At 39.4% G+C, this 25359-nt stretch overlaps 1 protein-coding gene across 1 annotated transcript in view; it reads left to right on the forward strand.

Annotated features, from left to right (window-relative positions):
• Positions 1–12002, forward strand: part of GDA (guanine deaminase) — a 31926-nt gene extending 19924 nt beyond the window's left edge. Inside the window, exons 10-14 of the mRNA XM_042877473.1 lie at positions 241–308; positions 1030–1176; positions 2789–2907; positions 3964–3991; positions 5351–12002. Coding sequence (XP_042733407.1) covers positions 241–308; positions 1030–1176; positions 2789–2907; positions 3964–3991; positions 5351–5421 — 433 coding nt within the window. The 3' untranslated portion in view covers positions 5422–12002. The remainder of the gene's footprint in view (positions 1–240; positions 309–1029; positions 1177–2788; positions 2908–3963; positions 3992–5350) is intronic.
• Positions 12003–25359: the final 13357 nt, after the last annotated feature.

Raw genomic sequence — 25359 nt, forward strand, 5'->3', positions numbered from 1 at the left:
ATTTTATTTGGAAACTAAAACATTCTGTTAGGAAAATTTGCTTTTACTTTTAGTGGTTAAAATCTGTCATCCAGATTTATGAGTGTAAATGCTCTATCCCCATCTAGAAAACTTGATCTGTCACGTGTGCTCTGAGAAGCCTTTTCATGAAATTGCCCTAAATCTTACCCCTTACTAAATTGCAGAAACCAACTTTATAATGTATGTTTCTCACAGAAAACATTTCTTGTTCCAATCTAGGTTGCACAGTGGCATCTTAAATGTAAAAAATGTTTTGAAGCACAATGTGAAGGTTGGCCTTGGCACAGGTTGGTAGTTTGCTTTAAGAAGGATCTCTTGTAGAAATCATTTAAAACACAAAAACAGAATCACAGAATCACAGAATGGCCCGAGTTAGAAGGGACATCAAGGATTCTGAATCTCCAACTGCCCTGCCATATGCAAGGCCACCAACCTCCCCATTTAATGCTAGGCTGAGCTGCCCAGGACCCCATTCAACTGGCCCTTGAACACCTTCAGGGATGGGGCATCCACAACCTCTCTGGGCAGCCTGTTCCAGTACCTCACCACTTCCATAGTAAAGGACTTCCCCCTGACATCCAAACTAAACTTCTCTTCCTCAACTTAAAACAATTTCCCCTTGTCCTGCTAAAACATACAAAAACATAAAAACATACCCTCATACTTATATTGAAAGCCAGCATGCCTTCAACTTGTGGACCTACTTTTTTATCGTTATCTGGAAGTGGTTAAAAAAAAAAAATAAGAGACAAGTTTTGTTCCTTTCACAAGAGTGAGCAATGCCTGAGTAGCAGCTTTTCTGATTTTGGTTTCTGTTCTGCATTGTGCTTTATTTACTTGACCTTGTATGTAAGAGCACGTGTTAGGAATCACACAATTAAAGACAATGCATAGCATTACACTTTTTTCATTTAATACCTCCTACACTTTGTAGCACTTAAGTAAAACTCATAATAATTTACCAAAGTTATTCCCATAGCTTGTTTCTAAATTTCTGATCCTTTCTAGATGTTGCTGGTGGATATTCAGCTTCTATGCTTGATGCTATCAGAAAAACAGTGATAGCATCTAACACCCTTAAAATTAATAAAGTGAGTGAAGCAGGACTAACTCTTAAAGAAGCTTTTCGACTAGCAACTCTAGGAGGAAGCCAAGGTAAGAAGAAATTTCTTGATAATATGTACAGAAAACCACCCCTGTTTTTGATACGATGTCTCTGTGTATAAAAGATGGCTGAAACTCACAGATTCTCTAATTCCAGAGTGAAGTTCAAAACTATATTTGCTTTGAGATATTCTTCCATCTCATAACAATACCACCATCGTGACATAATGTGTTTCTGTTAATACTGACAGTTTAATAAAAGCATCTTAATGATTTTCAAGGGCAGTATATTTTCTTTGAAAGATACTTAGCCCTTAATCATTGGTAACTTTGTCATGCCAATTAGAAAGAGTGACAGATGGCTTCCCCTCCTATTTACTCTCATATTTTTTTTTGTCTGGGTTCTTCAGATTACAAGAAAAATTGTTTTATTTATTGGTTTTGAACTATTCTGTCACTTGCAAGGGTAGAATATAAATTATTCATGCAAGCTTCCAGTAGCATGGAGAAGTACAATTTGGGGAAATTTAAATGAGATTTTTTTTCTTTATTACTGAAAGTCTAAATGCTTGTCACCCTCTTGTGTTTATTTGAAAAATTGCATTCCGCACACAAACATAAAGAGAATACATCACTGTAGTAGAAACTGCAGAATATTTCACCATTTTGAGGAGTTTAAACATTTTTGATATATTGTGAAGCTCTTGCATGCACTACTTACAACTGAATTTCCTCTGTCAGACAGGAGCTAGCTGAAAACAAGCGGACAAATTCTGTGCAGATATTACCCTTTTTGATAACTTGGTTTAACTCCTGCATATTGGAAAAGTGGATTGAATATGCAGATGATTTAACATCTTCAGGCTATCCTGAATTATTTCCAAGAAGCCTCAAATGTCTATATTTAGGTACTCTGTACCCCCTTTCACTCTTGGTGAAACTGTAGATTTTCAGTGCTTGTGCAACCAAGAAGCAGAGGCTGCAGTGATGCTTGTATTAACAAAGCTGGATAACAGACTATAAGACAAGCCTGACAGCTGGGCATGGGACCAGCATATCTGGATGTGACATCTCTCTCACCATACTTGGTTACTAATTATCCAGTCATCCTCTCAGTACAACTTGTTTTTATCTACTATTGTAACTATATGTCTGTACAACCTGCTAAAGATACTTAAGCTGTTTTGTAAACATAAACAATTAGATCTTCGGCTTCTTTAACAAGTGAATGTTATTATGTATCATTATTTCTCTTACTTCCTCTCACTGCCTCTTTTAGAACTTTGATATTTTTGCATTGTTAGTAATTATTATTCTGCTTTTAACAGCTAGTGGTCTATATGTAGGATCTGCAATGACACAAAATCAGAGGAGAATATTCAAAAAAAACCAAAAATTAAAAGAAAGGTTTCAGTTGTTTCCCAGATTTCTTTTACAGATACTTTTCACAGGTTCACCAAAATACATGTGATTTTAAGGAAAAGTTGCTTAAAAACATTGCTGACCTGCTTATTTACTTACTTCCATGTTTTTCCATGCATTAATCGAAATTCTTCTACTCTTTCTTTACTCACAAACACCTGAGATAAGTTCTCAGATGCTTTCATGTAACAGAAAGAGACTTGCACTGAGGATCTGTGTATAAGCGTGCTTTCCCTCTCAGCTCTAGGACTGGATGATGTGATTGGGAACTTTGAGGTTGGCAAAGAATTTGATGCACTGCTGATCAACACTAAGGCCTCAGACAGCCCTTTCGACTTGTTCTCTGCTGATACTTTCGAGGTAATCTGATCAAGATTAATGATCCAGAAAATAACCGGAAATAATATGGCAAAGGTCTGTGATACAGCCAGTATGAAAGTCTCTTTGTGGCTGTTCCAGTAACAAGAATTGTGCGAACTGCCCTGCTGCTGTCTGTAGCTCAGCCCAAGAGGTGCAGAGGTGTTTTTAGAAGGTTACTGTCCTCAGTGGGAGGCATAGGTATGTCAGTGGGAGAGGAAATGCATGTAGCATGTTGATGCACAGACTGTTAGAGCTGGCTGATCATGAGAGCTCACTATTTGCAGTGCCAAAGCACTGCCATCAAGAAAAAGCAACTTAGTTAACGTTTTTAATTCACACTCAAGAATGGCAGTCTGTTCCCAGATAAAGGCTCAATTACCATGGCTTCACTAGGACTGTATACTTAGGGAAGAGCTAAAGATAGCTAATCTGAGTTCAAAGCACAGCTTTTGTGCAACATGAGAACCTTTTGTGTTATGCAATGGGGACACTTTCTCAAACAAATTTTTTTATGATTAAAAAAATTCAGTGAACAGCAGAAACTTGCATTTACTGATGAGGCCAGAAGGCTATCACTGTCCCTGTTAACTTAGAAATGTGTGCATAAATGGATGAGGTAACTTTTTTTTTACTTTGTTTCAGCTACAAGAATTCGGATTAAATTCTGTAATTTGAAATCTTGTTCCTAATTCCAATAGGTCTAGAATGAGTGTTATTTAATGTCAGCCTAAACCTTTTTAGCTGTGTTATCAGTTCCTTGGACTATAAAAATGCTTAGAATTTTGCCTTATTTTTCAATAAATAAATGCATTGGAGAGCTCTAAAATATTGTTTTATTTATATTTTTGTCTATATTGTCAGAATTCTGCAATATTTTCTTCCTGACAAATACAGCTTCTTTAATGAAAATTATTTATGAGAAAACATGTAGACTAAGTTGTAATTTCATCAGCATATTTAGGAAAACTATTGTTATCAGCTGTTTCTAGTTTCAAATAATTTTGATTTGGGACTGTAAATATGGTTTGCTGAATGTTTTTCTCCTGTTCCTCACAGGACTATCTCCAGAAGTTCCTCTATCTAGGTATGTTCAAAATACTCCTGTGTTATTGCATGTGTCTCTGATCTTCTGACACAGTGTGGAGGTTGCTTTACATTCATTTATAACAGCTTAGTAAAAATTAAATGGTATCATTTTTATTCTTTCTGACATAGCAAAGTATGCAATTTGGCATGGGCAGATACACAAGCTTAGCTGCCAGACCTGTAGCCACAGTTATCTTCATCTGTGGCATGAATTAAATTGTGACTTGCAGTAAAGTAGCATTGGTTTTCTTTATGCACTGCCAATCACCAGTTCAGAACAAATGACTTATGCAAGCCACTTGCTCTTGTAGTAGGTGACTGGTACTGCCACCTGATATCTGTGTTAGTTGAGATAATCTGCAACAACTGTCTCTGTATGGATGTGCATTTGCAGGTTTTGTGTCTACTAAATTGCAGTAGAAAGGCCTGAACGGTAGACCTTGAATCAACGGTTACCTCTGGATGAATCTCATAACACAGCATTTTATGCCATCCTTGTCTGATCATTAGCAAGACATTTATGATCATTAGCAAAATATGTATCTTGAACAAAACATCTCGCTGCAAGAGATGTAGCTTAGATAAAGCATTGTGAGGATGTGTTAACTTTCCTTGTTTAGAAGCAGAGTGACAAGGCCTAATTGTACACAGACTTCTTTGGTTCATCTTTAAGCTCTGGCCAGGTTTGAGGTGGAATCCAGAGGGAGAATGAAACCAGATGTTTCCACCTAATCCTCATTGAACTTGGTTATTCAACTATATAAAAGCTGTACCCTCTTGTAGCGAAGTTGGAGACCTCACCTATGCATGGATGCACTGCATAGGTGCTCCCAGTTGCTGGGAGAGGCTCTCCAAATCCTTGCTGCAACCGGGGCTCCTCAGCGCCTGCAGATCTGGATGATGGTAAAGTATTAAGGCAATTGGTGATGTCTCTTAATCACTGTTGCTATCCTCATGTAGTAGTGGTTAGGTGCGTTTGTTTTTCTTGCTGTATCATTTCACTTATTATCTCATTGCTTTAAACTTAAGAAAAGATAAAGGCGTTTCTTTAACTTGTCTGTGACCTTTGTGCTGACCCTATCCTCTGGCAAAACATAAACACGTACAAAATACACAACAAAACTGCAGCAGCTGGATGCTATGTTTATGTTTTAAAAGAAACAATGGCAGTCCATTGATCTTTATGGTGTTTACGGTGAAACATCGTTAGGGAAATACAGTTTCTCAGTTTTAAGAAATGAATTTAGGTAACTGAAAATTATATATTCCAAAGCTGAACCTAGGGACTGCAGCATTTTAATTAATTAAATCAGTGCAGAGATTTATGTGCAAATCTCTCTTCTGACTGTTATTTCAGGTGATGACCGGAATATTTCTGAAGTGTACGTGGCTGGGAAGCAAGTGGTTCCTTTTTCAAGTTCAGTCTAAATCCATTTCCCTTCTGCAAAATGTTCTGCTGATTACTCGGTATCTGATTTGGAAAATATTTGTTTAAAACAGTGCCTGATCATTTGGAATGACACCTCATTTCTGTTTTAAATCTTGCAAATTTGAAAAATTCTGTTAGACCTTTCAGGAATTACGTGACAAACATTGTCACAGTTCTAAGAGGAAACAAACTTCTAAATTTACTTGCAAAAATAACATGTGCGTTGACTAAGAATTTGGTAAGTTTCTTAAATAAACAATTGGTGTTTCTTTCAGTAATACCATAGAAAGTGTTAAGAAGAGCAAGGAAGCTCTCACTGTTGTATGTTATTTCAGTTGAAAAAAAAATGGCCAGTAAATCATTTTTGCAAATAATGAATGTCACAGAAGAATGTAATTTCCTTTATATTATTGCTAAGTATGGAAAAAATAGTGGCATTTGGGGGCATTTAATGATGTTTTTCATTTTTGTTTTTGTGGTTAATTTTAAAATACTCATTTATTTTAAAACATAACAAGTATCTGTCTATACATAATGGAGAGTTCTAATTATCATTAAACTCAGATTTGTCATTAGTAGTCAGACATAATAGAACTGGTGGAAGAAGCAAGTGAAAAATACACAACTGGTCGAAGAGCTGCGAGTGCAGAAAGACTGCACAGTTCTGTGACACTGTAAGCTGAAGTAGCATTTCCTAAATGTTGCTCTGGCATCTGGAAGCAGTCAGCCCAATCTTCCACCACTTCTCTATCCACTTGACTGAATCTGCTTCAGGTAAGCAACCACTGAATGAAACTTGTAATAACCCAAAAACAGGTACAGTGATGCCTGAGTGGGCTTCTCTGTGGCAGAAAATGAATAGGCTCTTCAGGACTGGAGGGGGTGCTTCCTCTGGTTCAGCCTCTTGTAGAACCTTACCAAATTCATTTCTTCCTGACTGTTGAGACTGTGGGTGATAACAATTTCTCTTCTCCTTTCTGTAGCAGAAGTGGGCAGGTTTAAAACAAAATCCGCCAGAAACAGGCTGTCTCTGGCTGTTACCGCCTTTCACTTGAGGTGTAATTCCTTACTGAAAAAAGCTGTTCAGCTTGAATGTGCTCTTTTTCTTTCAACACTGGAACAGTAACTACAGCCCTGTACAATGCTAGGTAAAAAAATGTACCCTTTTAATTTTGGTAGTCTGTGTTCTTAAAAAGTCTATTTTCGTACTTGTTATTACAGCCTTTTTTATTGCAAGATTAGTTTGAGAATGGGGATACTTCTTGTTTCTTTATTACAATTGTTTTTATTATTATTATTATTGCTATTATTTTATTTTGTTTTGTTTGTTCTGCAGTGCAAAGGATAAAAGCTTTAATTTTAGTGGATACAGTATTGCACTACCTGCTATACATACTTGTTGAGTATGGCCTGCTTCAAACACCTTTGATTTTGCTGAGCTTTATTTCACACATTTATCTTCTAAAGATATAAAGGCACAGCCCTTCACTGTGCTCTTAAAACGAGAGAGGTAACCGCATGAACATCTAAATTTCTGTCTGTTTAAGGGAACGTTTGGTCTGATATCTTTAACAACTTGCTCTGACTTAAAGCTTTGCCAGAGCTTACGCACTATTCAGGTTATGACTACGTGGGACAGTACAGTGGAACCATAACCTGGATTAGGCACTTAAAGTACCTGGAATCTTTTTCAGTGTTTTGTGTTATTTGTTGGTTGTTGTTGTTGTTGTTGTTTGGTTGTTTGTTTTTGCTGTCATGGAGTAGCCCTACTGCACAGCATGGTATTTTGGCTTGCATATGCCACCTGAAAGCAGCTGCACTGCTTGCTCATTTAGAGCTAGCTCAGGTAACTTCACACGGCATCACTCTGTGCTATATATTACACGAGTTACACTCTTTGTTTCCATTGTGTTCAATCACTGCTAAGGCTTTTGGATTAGAGATTTAAGGATTGAGATTTCATATTCCATCAGGATGTCACAACAGTTTTGTTTTTTACATGTCCCTATAACCTACATAGTAGCACACCTTCTTTGCAAATACAGCCTGCAGTTCTTTAACTCGGATTCCTGATTCAGGGAACATTTTTCCTCATGAATTTTGACATGAATTTAATTAATTGACCAAATTTTACATTCCAAAACCAAAGATCTGTGAGAGACATGTTTTAATCCTTCAGTTACTGTCTGAAACTATTCTTAAGGAGTTGCACTGTTTGCAGCTTTGGCTTTCCTGAGGAATGTATTCTGGGACAGAGAAAGATGATGCAGGCTTGTGTACTATGTATGTTCATGCTATAGTAGTTTGCTTCCAGAGTTATGAATTATATCAACACTTTTATTTTAGTGATAGTCTAAGATGTGCCTGACTTTATTGCTATTTTGTGGTAGTGATAAGAATGTGATTCAGTGTTTGTTTCAAAATTTGGAGAGAGGGATGGGATGATTATTTGCAAATTAGGAGTACAGAAAAAAAGCTTTGTCTCACCAAACTGCTGGTGGCCCAATTACAAAGGGACTGTCTAGAATATCTGCTGGGAATAACTTTTGGATTTGAATATTGGCATGTCGTGAGAGTTTGGCTCTTGCTAAATTCCAGCACAAGTCAGGAATTCAGCTTCTTGATTGTAGCTTATCTGATGTCTGGTAGTCAGACACTACGCAGACTTAGAGAATTGATGTTCCAGAATTGCAGCTTGGGGAGTAGCTCTGCCCACAAGTAGCAGTGCCATGGGCTTTCTGCAACACCATACATTGCTGGTGACAAACCTGAATTTGGTTAGAGGGACCAGTGGAAGAACTGATACAGCCATGTAACAAACAAACTGGAAAGTAGTTTCAAAAGTAGCATCTAAATAGGATTGAATGTAAAAATTCTGTAATGCCAGAAAAAAGTTCCTTTGAGATAGACCCAGAACGTTCCATGGGAGGTAGGTTACGGAAGAAGTCTGGTTTTAGGAGATACAGAGGATACAGTAGTCAGACCTCTCTGAAGCAATTTTGGGGAAGGATCCTGCTGCAAAGTATTTATTAGCCTCCAGGATTCTTTGACTATGTGCAGATTGTAGAGATGCTTGGCGCAGTAGGAGAATATCAGTAGGTGACAGCAGTTACTGCTGAGACTTGTAGCTCTGAACGAATGCGTGCATATAGTCTGATTCCTTGTACTCCACTACATACATGGTCTGAAGCAGGCCAGGTCACTAGTTCAGGCTCTTACAGTCTCTGCTAGAGACTGTATTTGGTGTGTGTGACTGCACCTCCAGCATAGTTTCCACCAAGGAAGAGAAACTTCCTTGTTGTATACCAAAACCACACTGCAAGCAGAAGCAGTGTTCAATTTGTGGTATGTAAACATCACTACTGTGTTAAGAAAAACAAACCCTGATGGAAGATATGATTTACACTACTCCCCCTCCATACTCACTGGCATAGAAGACAAATAAAAGCAACTTTTTTTGTCCTCCTTCTTTAAAAAAAAAAAAAAAAAAAAAAAAAAAAACCAAATTAAATAAATAAAAATGAAAAATAAAAATAAGGCAACCACACACTATGGGGGCAAGACTAAGTAGAAGAAAACATCAGGATAATTTTCAGTCAGCATAAATTGACGTTGTGCTACTGACATAAGATAGAGCCTCTGGAAAAATGTACACACAGCTGTACCAGATGCCAGTCCCCATTAGTTCTCTCGACAGATTGTGGATGGGATCTTTATTTTTGATGTGTCTTTGTGTTCCGTGTCAGCGCACCATTCAGACAGAAAAAAATAAGGGTAATTTGTGAAAAGCTTGCTTGCTGGGGCAATATGCTTAACGTGTTCTATGTTCAGATGAGCACTAACTAATTATAAATGGAGTGTATTTGAACTACTCTTATATGTTGATCTCATTGTGTCACTTCAGGTTTCGATTATTAATGAAATGCGAGTAACTATCGCTTGTGCATTATGCAGTGTTATTTGAATTATTCATGTGTGGCAAGTGGAGTTCTGCACTTTAAAATGTTGGCTAGACCTAGTGTTTATATTTCTTCTGTGCTTTTATGCAGTCAGAAAGCTTTATGGGGAAAAAAGTATATTTGTTCTTTGTACTGAGCATTTCCATTATTGTAATTGCAGTTTATTTCAAAAGGAAATGTTAAAATGATCCTGTTTTGATTATACACTCATGAATGAAACAACTATAATGGTTTTATAAAACCAGACATGAATAATAATATTATGCTTAAAAAAATATTTACAGAGAAATAATTTTTTATTCAAATTATGATTATGCAATGCAGATTAGCAAAAATTAATCAGTCTTGCTATATATCTGCAAGTCTACTGAGCAAAGACATTACTCTTCCTGATTATACATTTAAGAAGAGTATGCATGCTTTGAAAAACAAAATATCTAAATCCTTTCAGAGAATATCTCAGTTTTAATATGAAATTATATTAGCAGTAGTTCTCAGAGAAATCTTTAAATTTTTTCCAGCATTTCCATAAACAATCTGTAACAGATAATAGGTTGGGCAGCTTTTAAAATAATACTGGATTGATATAAATAAGTAGTCTTGCATTATGTGCAGTCCTGTGTTTAGCATTGAGCAATTTATCTCTAAGGAGATGGTGCACAAGTGGAAGGAATTCAGGAAAACTCAAGGCACATGAGAAATTTGAGAAATGACCGGGAAAAAATGTAACTTGAAAAGGCAACAGAATGCAAAATAATGCAAAATAGAAAGAAGCTAGATCAGAGAAGACACAATGAGACACAATGACATGTTAACGAAGTTTTAGGTGGGAAGTGCTAAGGAAAGAAGAAAATTTTTCAGGCACAGTTCTGTTAAATCACAGAGTTCATTTCTCCAGAAAGTCACCAAGGCCCAGGAGCAGATCAGATTTCCAAAGGGAGCCAGTTATTTATATGCTAAAATATTAAGAGCCCAAATTACCATGGCTAATTGTTACACTGTTCCTCTCTACTTCAAGATTTAAACTAAACCTACTTGCAACAACTCCAGAAGAAACCTAATACAATATTATGTTTATCTTCATGTTTCCTATGAAACATGAAGACATCTGGCATTCGGCAGGTCAGATACTAAAGCAGTCTGACCTTAGGGGGAGCACCAGTACTGCCTCATGCAGCATCCCGTCACATGCCTCATGGTGCAGTGATGACAAGAGTTCAACATCACAGGAATACAAGCCTCTGCTATGACTGGAGTCCCTGCAAGTAAGCTGATTCAATTATCAGATTGTTTTGAAGTTCAGATCACACAGAGAGCGCAATGCATTTTAAACTGCACTATCAGCTTGAGGTGTTAGTTCACTACCTAACAGTGATCTCACATGTACTAGGAACTTTGTCCTAAAGTTTAGTTTTGAACCCTGTTAATATGTGTAAAACAACTCCTGCTTATTTCAACAGAGAAGCCAGCAAATGACATCTGCTGGACTCTCTTTACAAAATAAAAAACAGCAACAAAAACAATTCTTGGGAGACCAAAAGGGTATCAGCAACAATCTGTTGTGTAAGGTTAATAAAACAGTTACTTTTCCTCGAAAGTCTGAGAAGTTTTTTTGGAGGATATTTTCCAGGAAATTTCAATAAGAAACTTTGTTTCTTGGAAAGTGTCCTAAGCTGGAGTGATGTGTTTCAATCCCTGTGACTTCTGCAGTGACAGTGATCTGTGCAGAAGTGAACACAACAGTTATGCCTAGGCTCATCCTTTCTCCCTGCTCAAGACTTAGACTTTCTATTTGGTCTGTGATTTCTCACAGACTTCATTTTAATTTGAAAATAGCTAGGATGAATGAGTGCAGTTGGGCTTGAAAAGCAATCTCATAGCCACCCACCTAATACTTAACTTAAAAGATCTGTCCCATAAGAAGAGTATTATTTATTGCTCTTACGCAATTTGTGGGCGCAGTGTTTGGCTTAATGACCTGAGTCAGCTGGTAACAAGCACAGCCAAGACCAGAATGTAAACTGTGAGCAGCTGACATAAACAGAAATATATTTTACCTTGGTCTGCACTTGAGCCACTGAAAGCCTTGCTTAGCCACAAGCCCCTAGGCACCTTCAAATACAAAACTGAGCCTTCCGTAGAAGGGACCAATGTTTCTGTTAACTAAACTTTCCATTTCTGTGTCTGGCTGATCTCTGGCTTTGGAGCTGGGCTGTGTGTCCATTAAAAGCTTTTGCTGATAGAGGTTTTAAAAAGTGGTTACATGTTCTGCTTAGCTGTTGAAGATAGCAGCACAGGGACTGTCAACCATTGCTTCAATATGAGCCTTCTTTCCTCAGAGGAGAGATGGGCATGTCAGCAGAGTAAGGTTTTCTGATTCTGGTCGTTGATTTGTCAGCTTGTCACTTGTTTGTAGGTCCTGGTTGGTTCTTTTCTGAAAAATGCCTATTTGGAGTTATGCTGTTGAATTCCTCCTACCTGTTGTGCTCACGCATAATTTCAAGAAAGAGCAGTGTGTTTGGAAAAATGGCGTACGTTATTTCCTTTGTTCTGCTTGTTTTTGATTGTGCTAAATGGGAATTTATGTACTGTTGAAACAAAATAAAGTGGCCTTGTGTTTACACCAGCCTTCATCTGTTTCTGAGTTTGACTTCAGAGGACAGAAAGGGAAGGTGACAAGGTAAAAATTTACAATGAAGACAGTAATACATGGCAAAGTGTAAGAGAAGCACAGAATGTACCTGCTTCCTGGGGAACTCAGACACACCCATTGTAGAGGTTTGTAAACACGTTTTGTATATGTGACATAATTTTAAGGGACTTTTTTCAGACTCAGAACTCTTCGAGCATTTATTGTAGTTTTATTACCACACTTTCTGGCTTGATACATCACAGCAAGTGCTTCTGCAACATTTTTATTATTTTGTGTACAAGCAGACTATACTGGAATACTTTCTTCTTGCGCTTAGCAGCAAGCACAAGGTCACATCTACTTTCATGTATTTTTCCTCACTTCCCTACTTTTCAAGGCATAAAAATGTCTAGAATAGAATAGTGTGTCTGAAACATACCAGGGGCATATTTCCTTAAAACAAAAATTCCCATAGGAAAACTACTAATTACACACTGAGGGATTGTATGCTACACTTTTGAAAATTATGTGCAAGTTATTATCAACAAAATGCAACATCATGTGCAAAAGAAATAAAGTTGTTCTCTATTTTCTTCAACCAACTTACCAGCACAAGTCATTCAAATTACAGAGGAAAGGCAAAATGAAACTGCTTTGTAGATTAGTGTTCTTAATAGAAGAGTCCATTTAGGCTTTCAGCATAGGAATTCTGGTTCTTAACATTTCAGTTTGGACAATAGCAGTTTTTTCTTAGAATACTCTGTTATGATTTTAGCTGACCCATCTATTTAAAGCAGTGTAAACTTCAGATGTGAGCACAGCACATGTAAACCTGCTTGAAAATGTGAGGTTTTGGGTATATTCATAAATCTTAGGCCGCAATTACCTGTTTCACTTTAGTGACTGTGATGTCAGACACAGTGTGTATTTGTGAACACAGAATTTGCAAGTTTAAAGAAGTGGTCATTGAATAATCATGAACATATTACTAGTGTAATTTTCATGCCTGCTCCCATGGCTATCCTGTTTGGGATCTGGTACTGAATCATTTATAACCAAGCTCAATAGGTTTATAATTCATGAGCTAAGAGAATAGTTAAAGTGCAAAAAGAAGGTTGCTTTCCCTATGCTAATATCCCATAATTGGCTGTCATCCTTCCAAACTAATCAACTTGTGACTATATTCTTGCTTTGGTTCTGATTAAAACTGTTCATTAGGAATTAGCCTAAAAATATGTCCAGAATTGCCATGAAATGCAGATTAGAATTGAGCAATGCCTCTTCCTTCCCTATTTTGTTTTCAAGATGCAATTGTGAAATAGCTATCTGGTTTCCAAGAACTTGGAAGTACTGCTACAATGCTCTAATCTCAGGCCAAAGTTAAATCACAACCTCCCACCACTGTAGGCTCCTCTGTTACTTCTTAAAGAACATCAATTGCAGCTAGCTGTGGGCAGTATTAACACTTACTATATTTATGGTGCTGGATAAACTGTTCCCTAAGCCTCTATTTTTGAGGAAAAGAGATGAAAGTAACTCGGGACAAAGGAGGATTATAAGGACAGAACTTTGCCAAGTTTTGGCTATTAGACTTCCTGTTGCTTGTTTACTACACGTTCCACTTAGTGATACTGTTCTTCTGGTCAGCATACGTGAACATTCGTGCATTCAAGTTTTGGCTAAATACACTTCAACTTTATGCTGTACAACACCTTTAGATAAATGGCTATGTAAAAATGTAATGAGTTGCTTAGGTCCTCAAATTTATCACTTATTAAGAAAACACACAGGTATTTGCATGAGCAGGCTTCTGATGTACTGTGACATTATTCATGACTTTTCCTGCAGTTCACAAAAAAGATTAATACAGAACTCTCTAAACAGATTCACTTGTTTACATGTGGAACTGTCTTCGAAAGTCAGTGGGTGCATCTACATTAGCATTTTAGTTCAGAGAAGGAGTGAGCATTCGGAGTCTTTGTGCCATCTAGACTTCTGTGTTTGCTTTGCATCGCTTTTAAAATAAAGATGTATCTGGAAAAAGAGAAACATTACCCCCATTTTTTAAAAGACTAGACAGGAAGATCTAGGAAACTATGGACTGTTGGGGCAATCATGGAAGACATGTTAAGGCACATACAAGATGAGGAGGTGATCTGAAACAACCATCATGGCTTCACCAAGGGCAGATCATGCCTGACTAATTTGGTGGTGTTCTTCTGTGATGGAGGTGCAGCATCAGTGGACAAGGGAAAGTGTCAGCCTTCTTGTGACCGACCAATCTGGAATTCTGCAAGCCTTTTGACATAGTCACATATAACATCCTTATCTCTGAATTGGAGAGAAAGGAATTTGAACAATGTCTATTACATGGATAAGGAGGAGTTGGTTGGATAGGCACAGCCAGAGGGTTATGGCCAACAACTCATAAGTCCAGGTGGAGGCCAGTGACATGTGATATCTGTCATGACCCATTGGATCAAAGTCATTGAGGTTTCCAAATTCCTTTGGGCTCAATTAAGGTGAAATAATACTGAACAATTGGTTAAGGGTTTATTTATATCCCAGTATGATACTTAGCACACCTACAGTATATTTACACATGTATAAATATACATATATAAAAATATACATATATATAATTATACATATATATATAAATACCGATAAATAAATATACATATATATGTGTATTTGTCTGTCTATACATTCTTGGTGACAAACGATGGTAATATGCCTTGCATTACATTCTAAAATAACTGGAAAGGAGATAGAGCAAAAGAGAGAGTGAGCTCTAGGGAGGGAAAAAAGAGGGACTGAATAGACATGGAACAACAATCCAGATCATTACCTTTGGTTCCAGCATAGTCTCTGGTTTGGTAATGTTCAAGCAACAGGTGCACACCTGACCATTGATCTGTAGTGCTCTTATTTATTGTAAAAAATGGGATGTTTCAGTACTTGCATGCAAGATGGGAGTAAGTGAGATTCAGTATTTGTGTATGTATGGAAGGGGAAAGGGTAGTTTCAACCCTTCCCTTCAGTTGAGTCAGGAGGTCAGAGTCTGTTCCTTATCATGTTGGTCACATTGGCATCATCTTGCAAGAGTGGAACTTGCATAGAGAGCATCAGAACTTTCCATCCTCCGATGCATCATACATCCTTTTGAGGAAATACATTTTCCTTGTTCTGACTGCAAACTAAGCACATTATTTCACTCATTCTTCATCACTATGTAATGCCTCAGTGGTTGACACATGGAAACCATTTTGGACATTTTTCACAGGACTTTATATCACATTGTGGCTCAGACATTTGGTACATTGTTTATTCTCATGGGTATCTATGTCTTCTACACTGGTGATCCAGATGTAGTGAACAAAAGGAGAAAGGGAAAAGAATAAAATACAATATACCTTTTACAATTAAAATCCTCATCATCAGAAACACAAATCCACACAGTTCAGCACCTGAGGAAACACAATAATATACATGATGGTAATAGCAACAGTAATTAAAAAGAGATACATTCCAATGAATATGAATTATTTTTTTTTTTTCCCCATGGCCATCATTTTCTACCCACACATAAGAACTAAGAACTAACAGGACTTTTAAGGGTTAGAGGGACCGTTCCAGCAGTAGGTAATTCTACCAGAACTGGCTGTCCAGGGTACTGGAATTGATTTGTCGAGTGTTTATTCTCTCTATTTTCCCAGGAGTATCAACAGGAGGATTTAAGTAAAACAATGAGTTGTGGACAACCACTGATTCCCCAGTGGCTAGTCACTCTTCTGTCTGTGTCTGATACCCACTGTGCTCATCCTGGTTCACGGGGTTTCAGAGCTCATTTCAAGAGCCCATTAGTACATTCCGCAATACCATTGACTTGGGGGGCAATACAGGGTGTGGAATACTAACTGAATCCATTTGCCTCAGGCCCACTCTTGAACAACCTTATTAGTAAAAACCATTATCTGATTGTGATGTTTTGGATATGGGTAAACAGCTAAACCATATCCAGACTTCTCCTGCTGTCACCTCCTGTGGTCCATGAGACTGTTGTGGCCTGGGTCAACCCTGACACTATCTTGACTCCTAATAATAAGGATTGCTTCCCTTCAGAAAACTGAAATGGAGTGATACAATCTACTTGCAAGTTTCCCACAGCCCTTTGTTATCTATCAAAGGCAGTGGTCAGTCCTTAAGAGGGTTGTATTCTCCCAGTCGGATGTGACATACAGCACATGCTGAAATAATGGCATCACATAACTTTCTGGTTACAGACCATCCTCTACTGTCTGTATCTTTGAATAAATCCATAATTCCTGAGTTGCCTCATTTTACGTGCAATTATTCCAGTACATGCTCCCACTTTTCTTATTTGCTCTCCACTGATACCATTGCTAAGTGGGTTAGAGAGTCTACCTGATTATTCAGAAAATGTGCTGGGTGGTCTCCTGGCTGGTATGCAGCAACTTATCCTATCAAAAGGGTATTTTCTTTCACAAAATGGAAAGTTTATTTATTTTCCTTCTCTCATAAGGTTCCCCATTAACTTCCCAGAAAAGTCTCCACTGAGAACACTCTTTAAACACAGTATACAAGTCAAGGTAAATAAACACCAGTTCTTCAGTTTCAGCTTCCCTAATGACTACAGTCCATACAGATATTAATTCTCTTACTTAGGCACATCCTTCTTCTTCTGTTAATATGTCATCCCCTGTATCAACATGTGGGGTCACTGCTTGGTATTTCCATACTTTTTCTTCCCTTTTGGAGGATGCATCGGTAAATAACCAAATTTTAGGCGGGCCTCATGAGAAGGGGTAGGTTTCATAAAAGAGTGGGGAAGTAGCTGTTCTGCTTGATCACTGGAGGTTCCTGTATTTTTAATATCTTGGGTGTTCCCACCTCTATCTGGTGAGTGTGGCAGTAATAGTCTAATTGTGCACACCATTTCTTCATAGCCTCAGACTGCACTACTCCCAGTTGGGGGCTATGGCTCACACTGGCTTTAAGACCTTAAAGAACTGCATTAATTTGGTTGGCTGTTGCTGTACATTTTCAGCTTCCTGTATTGCTAGGTTAACCACAAAGAGGCCATTCTGCCAGACTGAACAGCGTTTCTCCACATCAGTAGGATGGGCTGGACCTTTAAGTCCATGTAGCCACATATGTATTGATGATCCATGGATTGCAAAATCACATTCAGTGTGAAGTGAACAAGTCGAGTGTGTTGTTCCCAAAGCCCACTACACTTTGGCTTCAAAAGTGAGCAGCTTCTAGGCTTTCTCATGAATCAGGGCCCATTCCCAGCTAGTTCTTTTGCGTGTTAAATCAGACTATGATGGAAAAATTTGGGATGTGTTTCTTCTGAAATAGCAATAAGCCCAGAGCTTAACTGTAACTTTTTCTTTTTTTCAGGGATTGTCATCTGTTCATGTGTGGTTAGGGTTTTGGAGGGAATACACTCTGTTTTCCCCCTTCACCAGATACCTGGCATTTTTACTTCCAAAAACAGCTGTACTTTCTCTGCTGGAATGTGGAGCCCCAGCTTTTCTTAATGTATAATTATGTCTCCTTGGGTCTGTTACACCACTGCAACGTTAGAAACTCCAATCAACACATCATCAGTGTACTCGTATACTCTGCTCCACACTTATGAGTGACACATGCAAGCTCTTGTGGGAATGCACAGTGGGCAATAGTCAGTGAACAGTGATGCATTTCCAAACATGTCTGTTACCCAGTTTCTTGTCAGCAGCTATACAGTTTTGTGTATGCTATCTATGCTCTGGTGTCTACTAAAAAGGTACCAAGAATTCTAAAAGATCCCAGGGGAAAGATAATTAACACATATCTACTATTTTTCTATGAGTCTAGTCAAGAATATCCACTGGCTGTCCCCTGCTTACTTACTGGAAACAGTGAGACGGGTTTCCTGACTCAAGTGCACCCAGAATAATCAGGTCTGCCTCCTGAGAAGCACATTTCCGTGCTTATAAGATAGTGGAGGACAACCTTTAGGATTTGGGGGAAACTTAGTTTCTTCTGCTTTGCTTCTGACTTCTACCAGCTTCTCTAGTTTGGAGGTGAGTAAACTGTTCATAATCTCACTGGGAATTCCTTTTGATATCCATCCATCCATAATATGTACCTCTTATTATAGGGAGGAGGGATTGGTTTCATCAGTCAGTGATGAGGAATCGCACGGGGGCCTAGTTCTCATGTCACTGCTCTTCTCCATTCTCCTAAGGTCTGCTTCAGGCTTTGTCTCTCCTTGGCTAGTGAATCTCATTTTCTCCTATAGTTAAACAATTCCTGTTCTACCTCCCCCCATGTAATATCAGAGGATCCTTCCCATCTCCATGGCTATGCTGTCCTCATATGATCTTGTAATTGCACCAGGAAAGATTTTAAAGTATTGAGTAATTCCCTTGTACAAAGATGCATTATCTACTATGTGTTGCATGGGAGAGGGCTACTGAGGAAACCCCAGACGATCACACATTAATTGGAGGCATGGGATTTTATTCTTACTCTCTAAAATATGACCAGCAGTAGGTGTTTTAATTGTGAATGGACCTCCTCTTTCCACCAGGTCAAGGCCACCTGCTCAATATGTTGTTCTCTGAATCAGAAATCAGGGCTGCCTATTACTGTTTATGGTTAGGAAACCTGTTCCAAATACTCTTTAGCTCTGTCCTCTCTCATCAGGATACAATATCCCCTGCTAAAAAATACTCTCCTTACAAACTCAGTTTCTGAAGAGTAAGGGGCGAAGCTCATCACTTTTAATCAGGAGCTGTAGAGAGCCTCTTCCTTATCATGTTGGTCACATAGGCATCTCTTGCAACAGGGGAACTTCCTCAGATTTGCACAGGAAGTTAGGGCAGCTCATTCTCAAACATACTCCACATCCTTTTCAGCAAGCACTTGTGGATCTCTGTTCTCATCGCAAACTAAGGACAAAATTTCTGTTCATTCTTCACTAAACAAGGCCCAGTAGTCGAGACATTGAAACAGTTTTGGACATTTTTCACTTTACATAACTTTACAGTGTCCCTCAGGGATCTGTCTTGGGACTAGTGCTTTTCAATGTCTATATCAATGACATGAACAGTGAGAGTAAGAACACTCAGCAAGTTTTGAAGACGACACCAAGCTTCTTGGAACAGTTGGTAAAACAGGAAGAAAGGATGCCATCCAAAGTGACCTGAACAGGCTTGAGAAGTGAGGCCACATAAACACGATGAGGTTCAACAAGGCTAAGTGCAAAGTGCTGTACTTGGTTTGGGGCAATCTCAGATGCGTACGGACTCAGAAAAGAACACACTGAGAGCAGCCCCACAGAGAATGAGTTGGGGGTCATTTAAAGTTGGACATGAGCCAGCAGTGTGTACTTGCAGCCTGGAAGACCAACTGTAATCAAAAGAGAGGCTGGCAGAGAGAGGCAGGTGATTGTCCCCTTCTACTCTGTCGTTTTAAGGCCCCATCTGGAGTACTGTATTCAGGCCTGGGGCCCTCAACACAGGTAGGATGTGGTTATGTTGCGGGTTCAGAGGAACCCTCCACAAAGAGGGCTGGAGTGCCTCTCCTACAATCAAAGGCTGAGGGACCTGAGCTTGTGCAGCCTGAAGAACAGAAGGCTCCAGAGAGACCTCATTGTAGACTTTCAGTATTTGAAGGGAACTTACAAGCAAGATGGAGACCATCTTTTTACATAAACAGTTAGTGATAGGATAAGAGGTAATGATTTGACACTAAAAGAGGATAGGTTGAGATTAGATATTACAAAGAAACTTTTCACTCTACGGGCTGATAAGTACTGGGGGAGGTTGCCCAGAAAGGCTGTGAATGACCCATCCCTGGGGCTGGATAAGGCCTTGGGCAGCCCAATCTAGTGGTTAGCAACCCTGCCCATAGCAGAGTGTGGAACTGGGTGATTTTCAAAGTCCCTTCCAACCCAAGTCATTCTATGATGCTATGTAAGAATTGCACCTATTATACTCAATGGACATTGAATCCACAAGGCTGGACCAAAGCTAGTCGATAATAAAATGCTCAAAATGCATAGTGCAGAAGTCAGCTCCCCAGCAATATCTGCTCTGCAGTACAGAGCTGCTGAAATAGCACAATATTTCTTGCTAGTTTCAGCATGGCTTATATTGACTTGAAGCAGACTGTAAAATACACTTCTGTTCCAAAATTTTAAGATAGAAAAAATGCTGAGGTATAAAGCTCATCCCTTGAATCAATTCTGTTGTTAATTTATTGACACATATCAATTTATGTTATTTTCTATCTTAAAGATATGTCTGTTCTTCCCTCACATTATTCTAACCAGAATGTTCTTCACGATCTTAACAAGTGAGAAAATACTGGCAGAACATTATGAAAGACTTGAGTCAAATCATAACATAAATGGAAAGAAAAGGAATAGTAATGAGAATATATTTCCAATCATCACAGACTAAATATCTGAGCCCAGAATATATCATCATCCCATGAAGAGAAAAGAAGCCAATGTTGTTTACTGGTCCTTAGCACAGCACAGTTGTGCAAGACTCACAGACTCTTCACCTCATATGCTAATTAGACTAGATATCCCAGTAAATCTGAAATTAACTAATGCCAAAAAATGTTTAAAAAGATAATTTGTTCTCCTAAAAAGACATGGCTGTGCCTGCTCTTACTTCAGATTAGTTCATAGAGGAGATAGTGCTTTGCGTTCACATTCAGAGTCATGCAACTATCATGCTGGTGATGAAGTTGCATAGCAGAAATCACACAGTTGGAGTTTATTAAATTTACCTTAACAGACCTTTAGTTTGAATAGACTTTTTTTTTTTTTTTTTTTTTTTTTTTTTTTCCCGTTGGCTGCTTTTCTTTACAAACTTTCCAAACACTAGTTTGGAAACTTGGTGCTTTCCAAACAGTAGTGGTGCAATTACAGAGATGTACGGGCCTTGGTCTTTCCAATAAGCCTGCTGACTGTGTACAACCCTCTTGTCCCCCATTTCCAGTCCTGTCGGGTAGACCTTTGGCAGTCCCCTCACTACATTCCTATGTCATTGCCTATAACTTTTTACCATTAAATACACTAAGATTATGAAAGCAATATTATATTTTCATGGCTTTTCTTTGAAAGGGTGGAGAACAAGAAACAACTTTTTAAAAAAAATATCATTTATTTATTTATTTATTTATTTATTAAATTTTTAGCTTAGGCAGATTGGCTTCTCTTACATATTTTCCTCTAGCGATGCTAGCAGTTCTTGATTATATGGGACCAACAAGGAGAGAAGTGGGAGTATTTCCTCTTAGGAAAATTTCCTGTTTGAGTCATAATCTAAGAGTAGGAAGTTTAGACAGTACCAACTTTTTGTGTTTCATTAAGGTACATATCATGAGTATTTCATATGTTAAATGTAGGTTAACAGAGAATTTTAGAGAGCGAAAAAAATATAAACCTTCCCATGAGCTCTGGTACAAAGTCTGTAGTTTTGTAAGCACAGCACTAAGTCCTTCTTCAGTGTCATGTGAGGTTTCAGATTGTTTTCCCACATGAGCCAGGCACAGAGCTGCTGAATAAATCTGAGTTTTGCGCTTGAGTAAAAACTAGCAAACGGATGAAAATTTAATTTCAGTATTTCAGGTTTGCTCTGACATTTTGGGTGTTCCCCACACGCCCCCCCCTTCCGGATGTTTTTTTTTTTTTTTTTTTTTTTTGTGCAGAGTAAACAGCGAGAAGTCCCTCCCCTTCAAAGCGCGAGAAGGAAAGGGCCGGTGGAGGCGAACTGAGCGAGATGCGCAGCAGAGGACGCTGCCCGGCAGAGGGCGAGGCAGCTCTGCGCCGGCAGCAGCGGGGAGCTGGAGGAGAGCCGGCAGGAGGCGGGGCGAGGAAGGAAAGGGGATGCATGGTTCGGTGCCGTGTGTTCTGACCAAGCTGCCCCTCAGGACGCTGCTCAGCAGAGTCAGGTGCCGGTTTGCTTGGCGCTGGTGCTCATCGTGATTTCTTGTGTCTTTCATGCAAATAGATGATGTAATTTAAGTGCCTGGAATTGGCTTGGCAATCCAAATGAAAGGAAACAAGATGTTACTTTATGGTGGAGAACAGAGGGGCAGACAGTAAGGAGCGGGAGAAGTGGTGCTAAAGCCCTTCTGCCTTTCTGCCCCACTCTTTCCTCATCGGCACACATCACAAGCACAGTGCCAAGAAGTCTCATTCTATATTATTTTTGCCTTGAAAGACTGCTTAATTGCAGCCTGTGAATGCAGGGAAGTTCTTTGCAGAGTCACAGCTGAGATAACTCACTCCCGAATTAGTCTCTGTCAGAAGAATTAATGCTGTGTATTTCTAAGAGGAAAAATTCTGACTTGAGCTACTAATACTGTGGAAATACGACGAGGTAAAAATCTCCTTTGAAGTGTTCTATGGATTAATGACTGCTGTAAATGAAGTCAAACAGTGACTGGTGGCAGCAGATAATTAATCACAAGTGAGTGGTGCCCACCAACAGGCAGGAGCTGTGCATGCAGGGCCGTGGCCGTGGGGCCTGGGGAAGCCCATGTCCTCTCCCACTTCACCCCTGGGTGCAGTGCCTGTAGGAGCTGATTGTATCCTTTCACCTCTGCCTTAGGGAGCATGGTGGACAACTTCTGTCACTGGAGTGACAGCAGCATTGTTGTCCCTTGCTGTCCCTTATGGACATCTACCTCTGTAATAGGGAAGTGTAAAAACCAAAACCTAATCCAGTAAAAGCATGAGTTTTCCACCAGGAAAAGTCAGCTGTTGTAGTCCCCCTTATCTGGTGAGATTGTGTTCTTCAAGGAGGGATTTTTTTGATACTAATATTCTGCATTTAGACTTCAAAGAAGAAAGATGAAGTCCAATGGGAAGAATGGGTTACAATGGAATTTATTCTAAATATGCTTTTAGAAGCATTATTAATCCCTGCTAAACTAAAGAGCATCTGCTGTTAAAGCTGGCAGGGGCAGTCTTTGTTTCTACCCACGATAGTAAACAGCAATGGGAGATGCATGTATCCAGGCACAGCTGAGGGAAAAAGATGATGGGTCCAGTAAAAACTGAAACTTTGCAAAATTCAGGAATAAGAAAAGAAATGACACTGCCTCATTGTCATGTCTCCTTATTAGGCTAATGGGTGATTTCAGGCACAGGGGCTGTAAAGGCGGTATGCAAACTGTGGGGTGTGGAGCAGCCTGGCCTTCAGGGTAATGGACTGGTGGAGGGGATTTGCGGAGGGAGAGGATGCCAGGGAAAGGCATAGACAAAATTGCTCAGCTCTCCATCACCACACAGTGCACATCTCCGGCTGCTGCAAGTACAAGCAGTGAAAGTGGGAAGTGATGCTGCCACACAACCAACATCAGCCACGCTTTTCTTTGAAGAAGGAGACAAGTGATTGCCCTGCTTGTGATATGTTGCATAGATCTGCTTGTAGACTTCAATACGAAGCATTTGCTGGTGGAAAAATGTCTTCTGATAGACATGCTTTTTTCCAGCATTTCCTCCTCTGCAGTTCTAGAAAAACAAGGAACTACTGGAAAGAGTTCAGCAGAGGGCTACAAAAATGGAGCATTTTCCTTATAAGGAAAGGCCAAGAGACCTGGGACTGTTTAGCCCAGCCATTCTATCACATAACATCTACCCAGTCACAGCATCACTTACAGTTGGCCCTGGTAGTGCCTGGAACATGGAAGCTCTTGGCATGCACCAAAGCCCACCCCACACTGCTGCTGCTGCTGCTGCTGCTGAGCTCTACTTGTGGTGATGTAACAACAGAGCGAGTGAGGAAAAGCCAAAACAAGCTGTTAATGCAATTTATCCCAGTTAGATTCAAAATATATTTCATGCAATGTATTCAGTTCCCATCACTGGAACATGGATAGTCACTTCTGGGTATCCTATAAATCCAATTTATGTGCCAGCAGTGGGAGGTTACTGCATGCTATGGGTTATATAGTGCCCTCTACTGACAAAAATCGTAGAATCATGACAGAATCTTTAGACTGGAAAAGACCTCTAAGATATCTAGACCAACCATCAACCCATTTCTGCCTACTGTGTCCTCTGGTGCCGTTTCTTGGACACCTCCGGGGACGGTGACTCCACCACTTCCCTGGGCAGCCTGTTCCATGCTTGACCACTCTTTCTGAGAAGAAGTATTTCCTAATATCCAATCTGAACCTCTGCTAGCACAACTTAAGGCCATTAACTCTCATCCTGAGTGCTCTGAATGCTTCTTCTCAGAGCACTCTGCTCTGCAAAGTGCCAGTGGCAGACCTGGGCTCCTCCGGCCTGCTCTCTCCCCCTTCAGGCCTTCTCTCTCCCCACTCAGAGTCACTCTGCATCCCCACACTCTCCCACTCCTGCCCAAGATTTCCCATCTCTCCCCACACCACACCACACCCCAGACATCGCCCCCCAAGTGACACAATGTGAACTCAGCCCCTCCTGCTTCTGGCCAGGAACTCAAAGAATTTTAAAGACAACATTGCAGCAGGAAAGTTTGATTTAGCTTCTCAGTTTGTTCCTGAAACCATTTATATTTTGATTTTCTGTCATATCCACTGACTATGAGTCACACCCATTGATTTTGTGCCTAGTGACACAATCATTTCTTCTCTTTGTCTTAAATCAGCTGCCTATAGATGACCCTGAGTGCTCCTGTGGTACCTGGACTGCGTTCTGTAGTGAATAATTGTCACCTTTACCTTGAGCATCACTGTTCTTGAGATTGGTTTAAAGAAAAATTAGAAAAGTTTTATACTTTTTTATCATTTTGTCTTGGATTTATCAAAACAATGTTTTCATTTATTGGTTTGCACTTTGGTTTGACAGAGTAAGCTTGAGCTGGACTGCGAACGTGAAATGGACCAGAATGGTTTCATAGAACACATGCAGTAATGGGCAGTTCTGCCTGCCCCAAACAGGATACAACATTAGTAGACCTGAGAACAGCAGAACATTTTGTACATATTGTGAAAGGGCCGAACAGCCTAGGGTTTGCCTGCTACCACGGAGACATTGGCTGTCAGCCAGCCATGGCTTGTAGACAGCCTAATTAGACATCACTGAAGGATGGCGTCAGATGCAGAGCTGGCCAGACTTTAGAAAAAATAGTATGCAGCTAATGTCCTTATCCTGGTACAAGAAAAGATTAACAGAATCAGCTGTCCATAGTTTCATACTCCACATGTGATGTCTGGGGAAAAAGCTGCATGGCAGATAAAGAGAAGGGAGAGGCAAGAGGATGATGTTCTGTCCTTCATCTCCACTGTCCTTTACATAGGTAAAATCAAATTCTCGAAAGAAA

The sequence above is a fragment of the Lagopus leucura genome, unplaced genomic scaffold (assembly GCF_019238085.1).
Source record: "Lagopus leucura isolate 7727_CA_CO unplaced genomic scaffold, USGS_WTPT01 Super-Scaffold_100018, whole genome shotgun sequence".
Taxonomy (NCBI): Eukaryota; Metazoa; Chordata; class Aves; order Galliformes; family Phasianidae; genus Lagopus; species Lagopus leucura.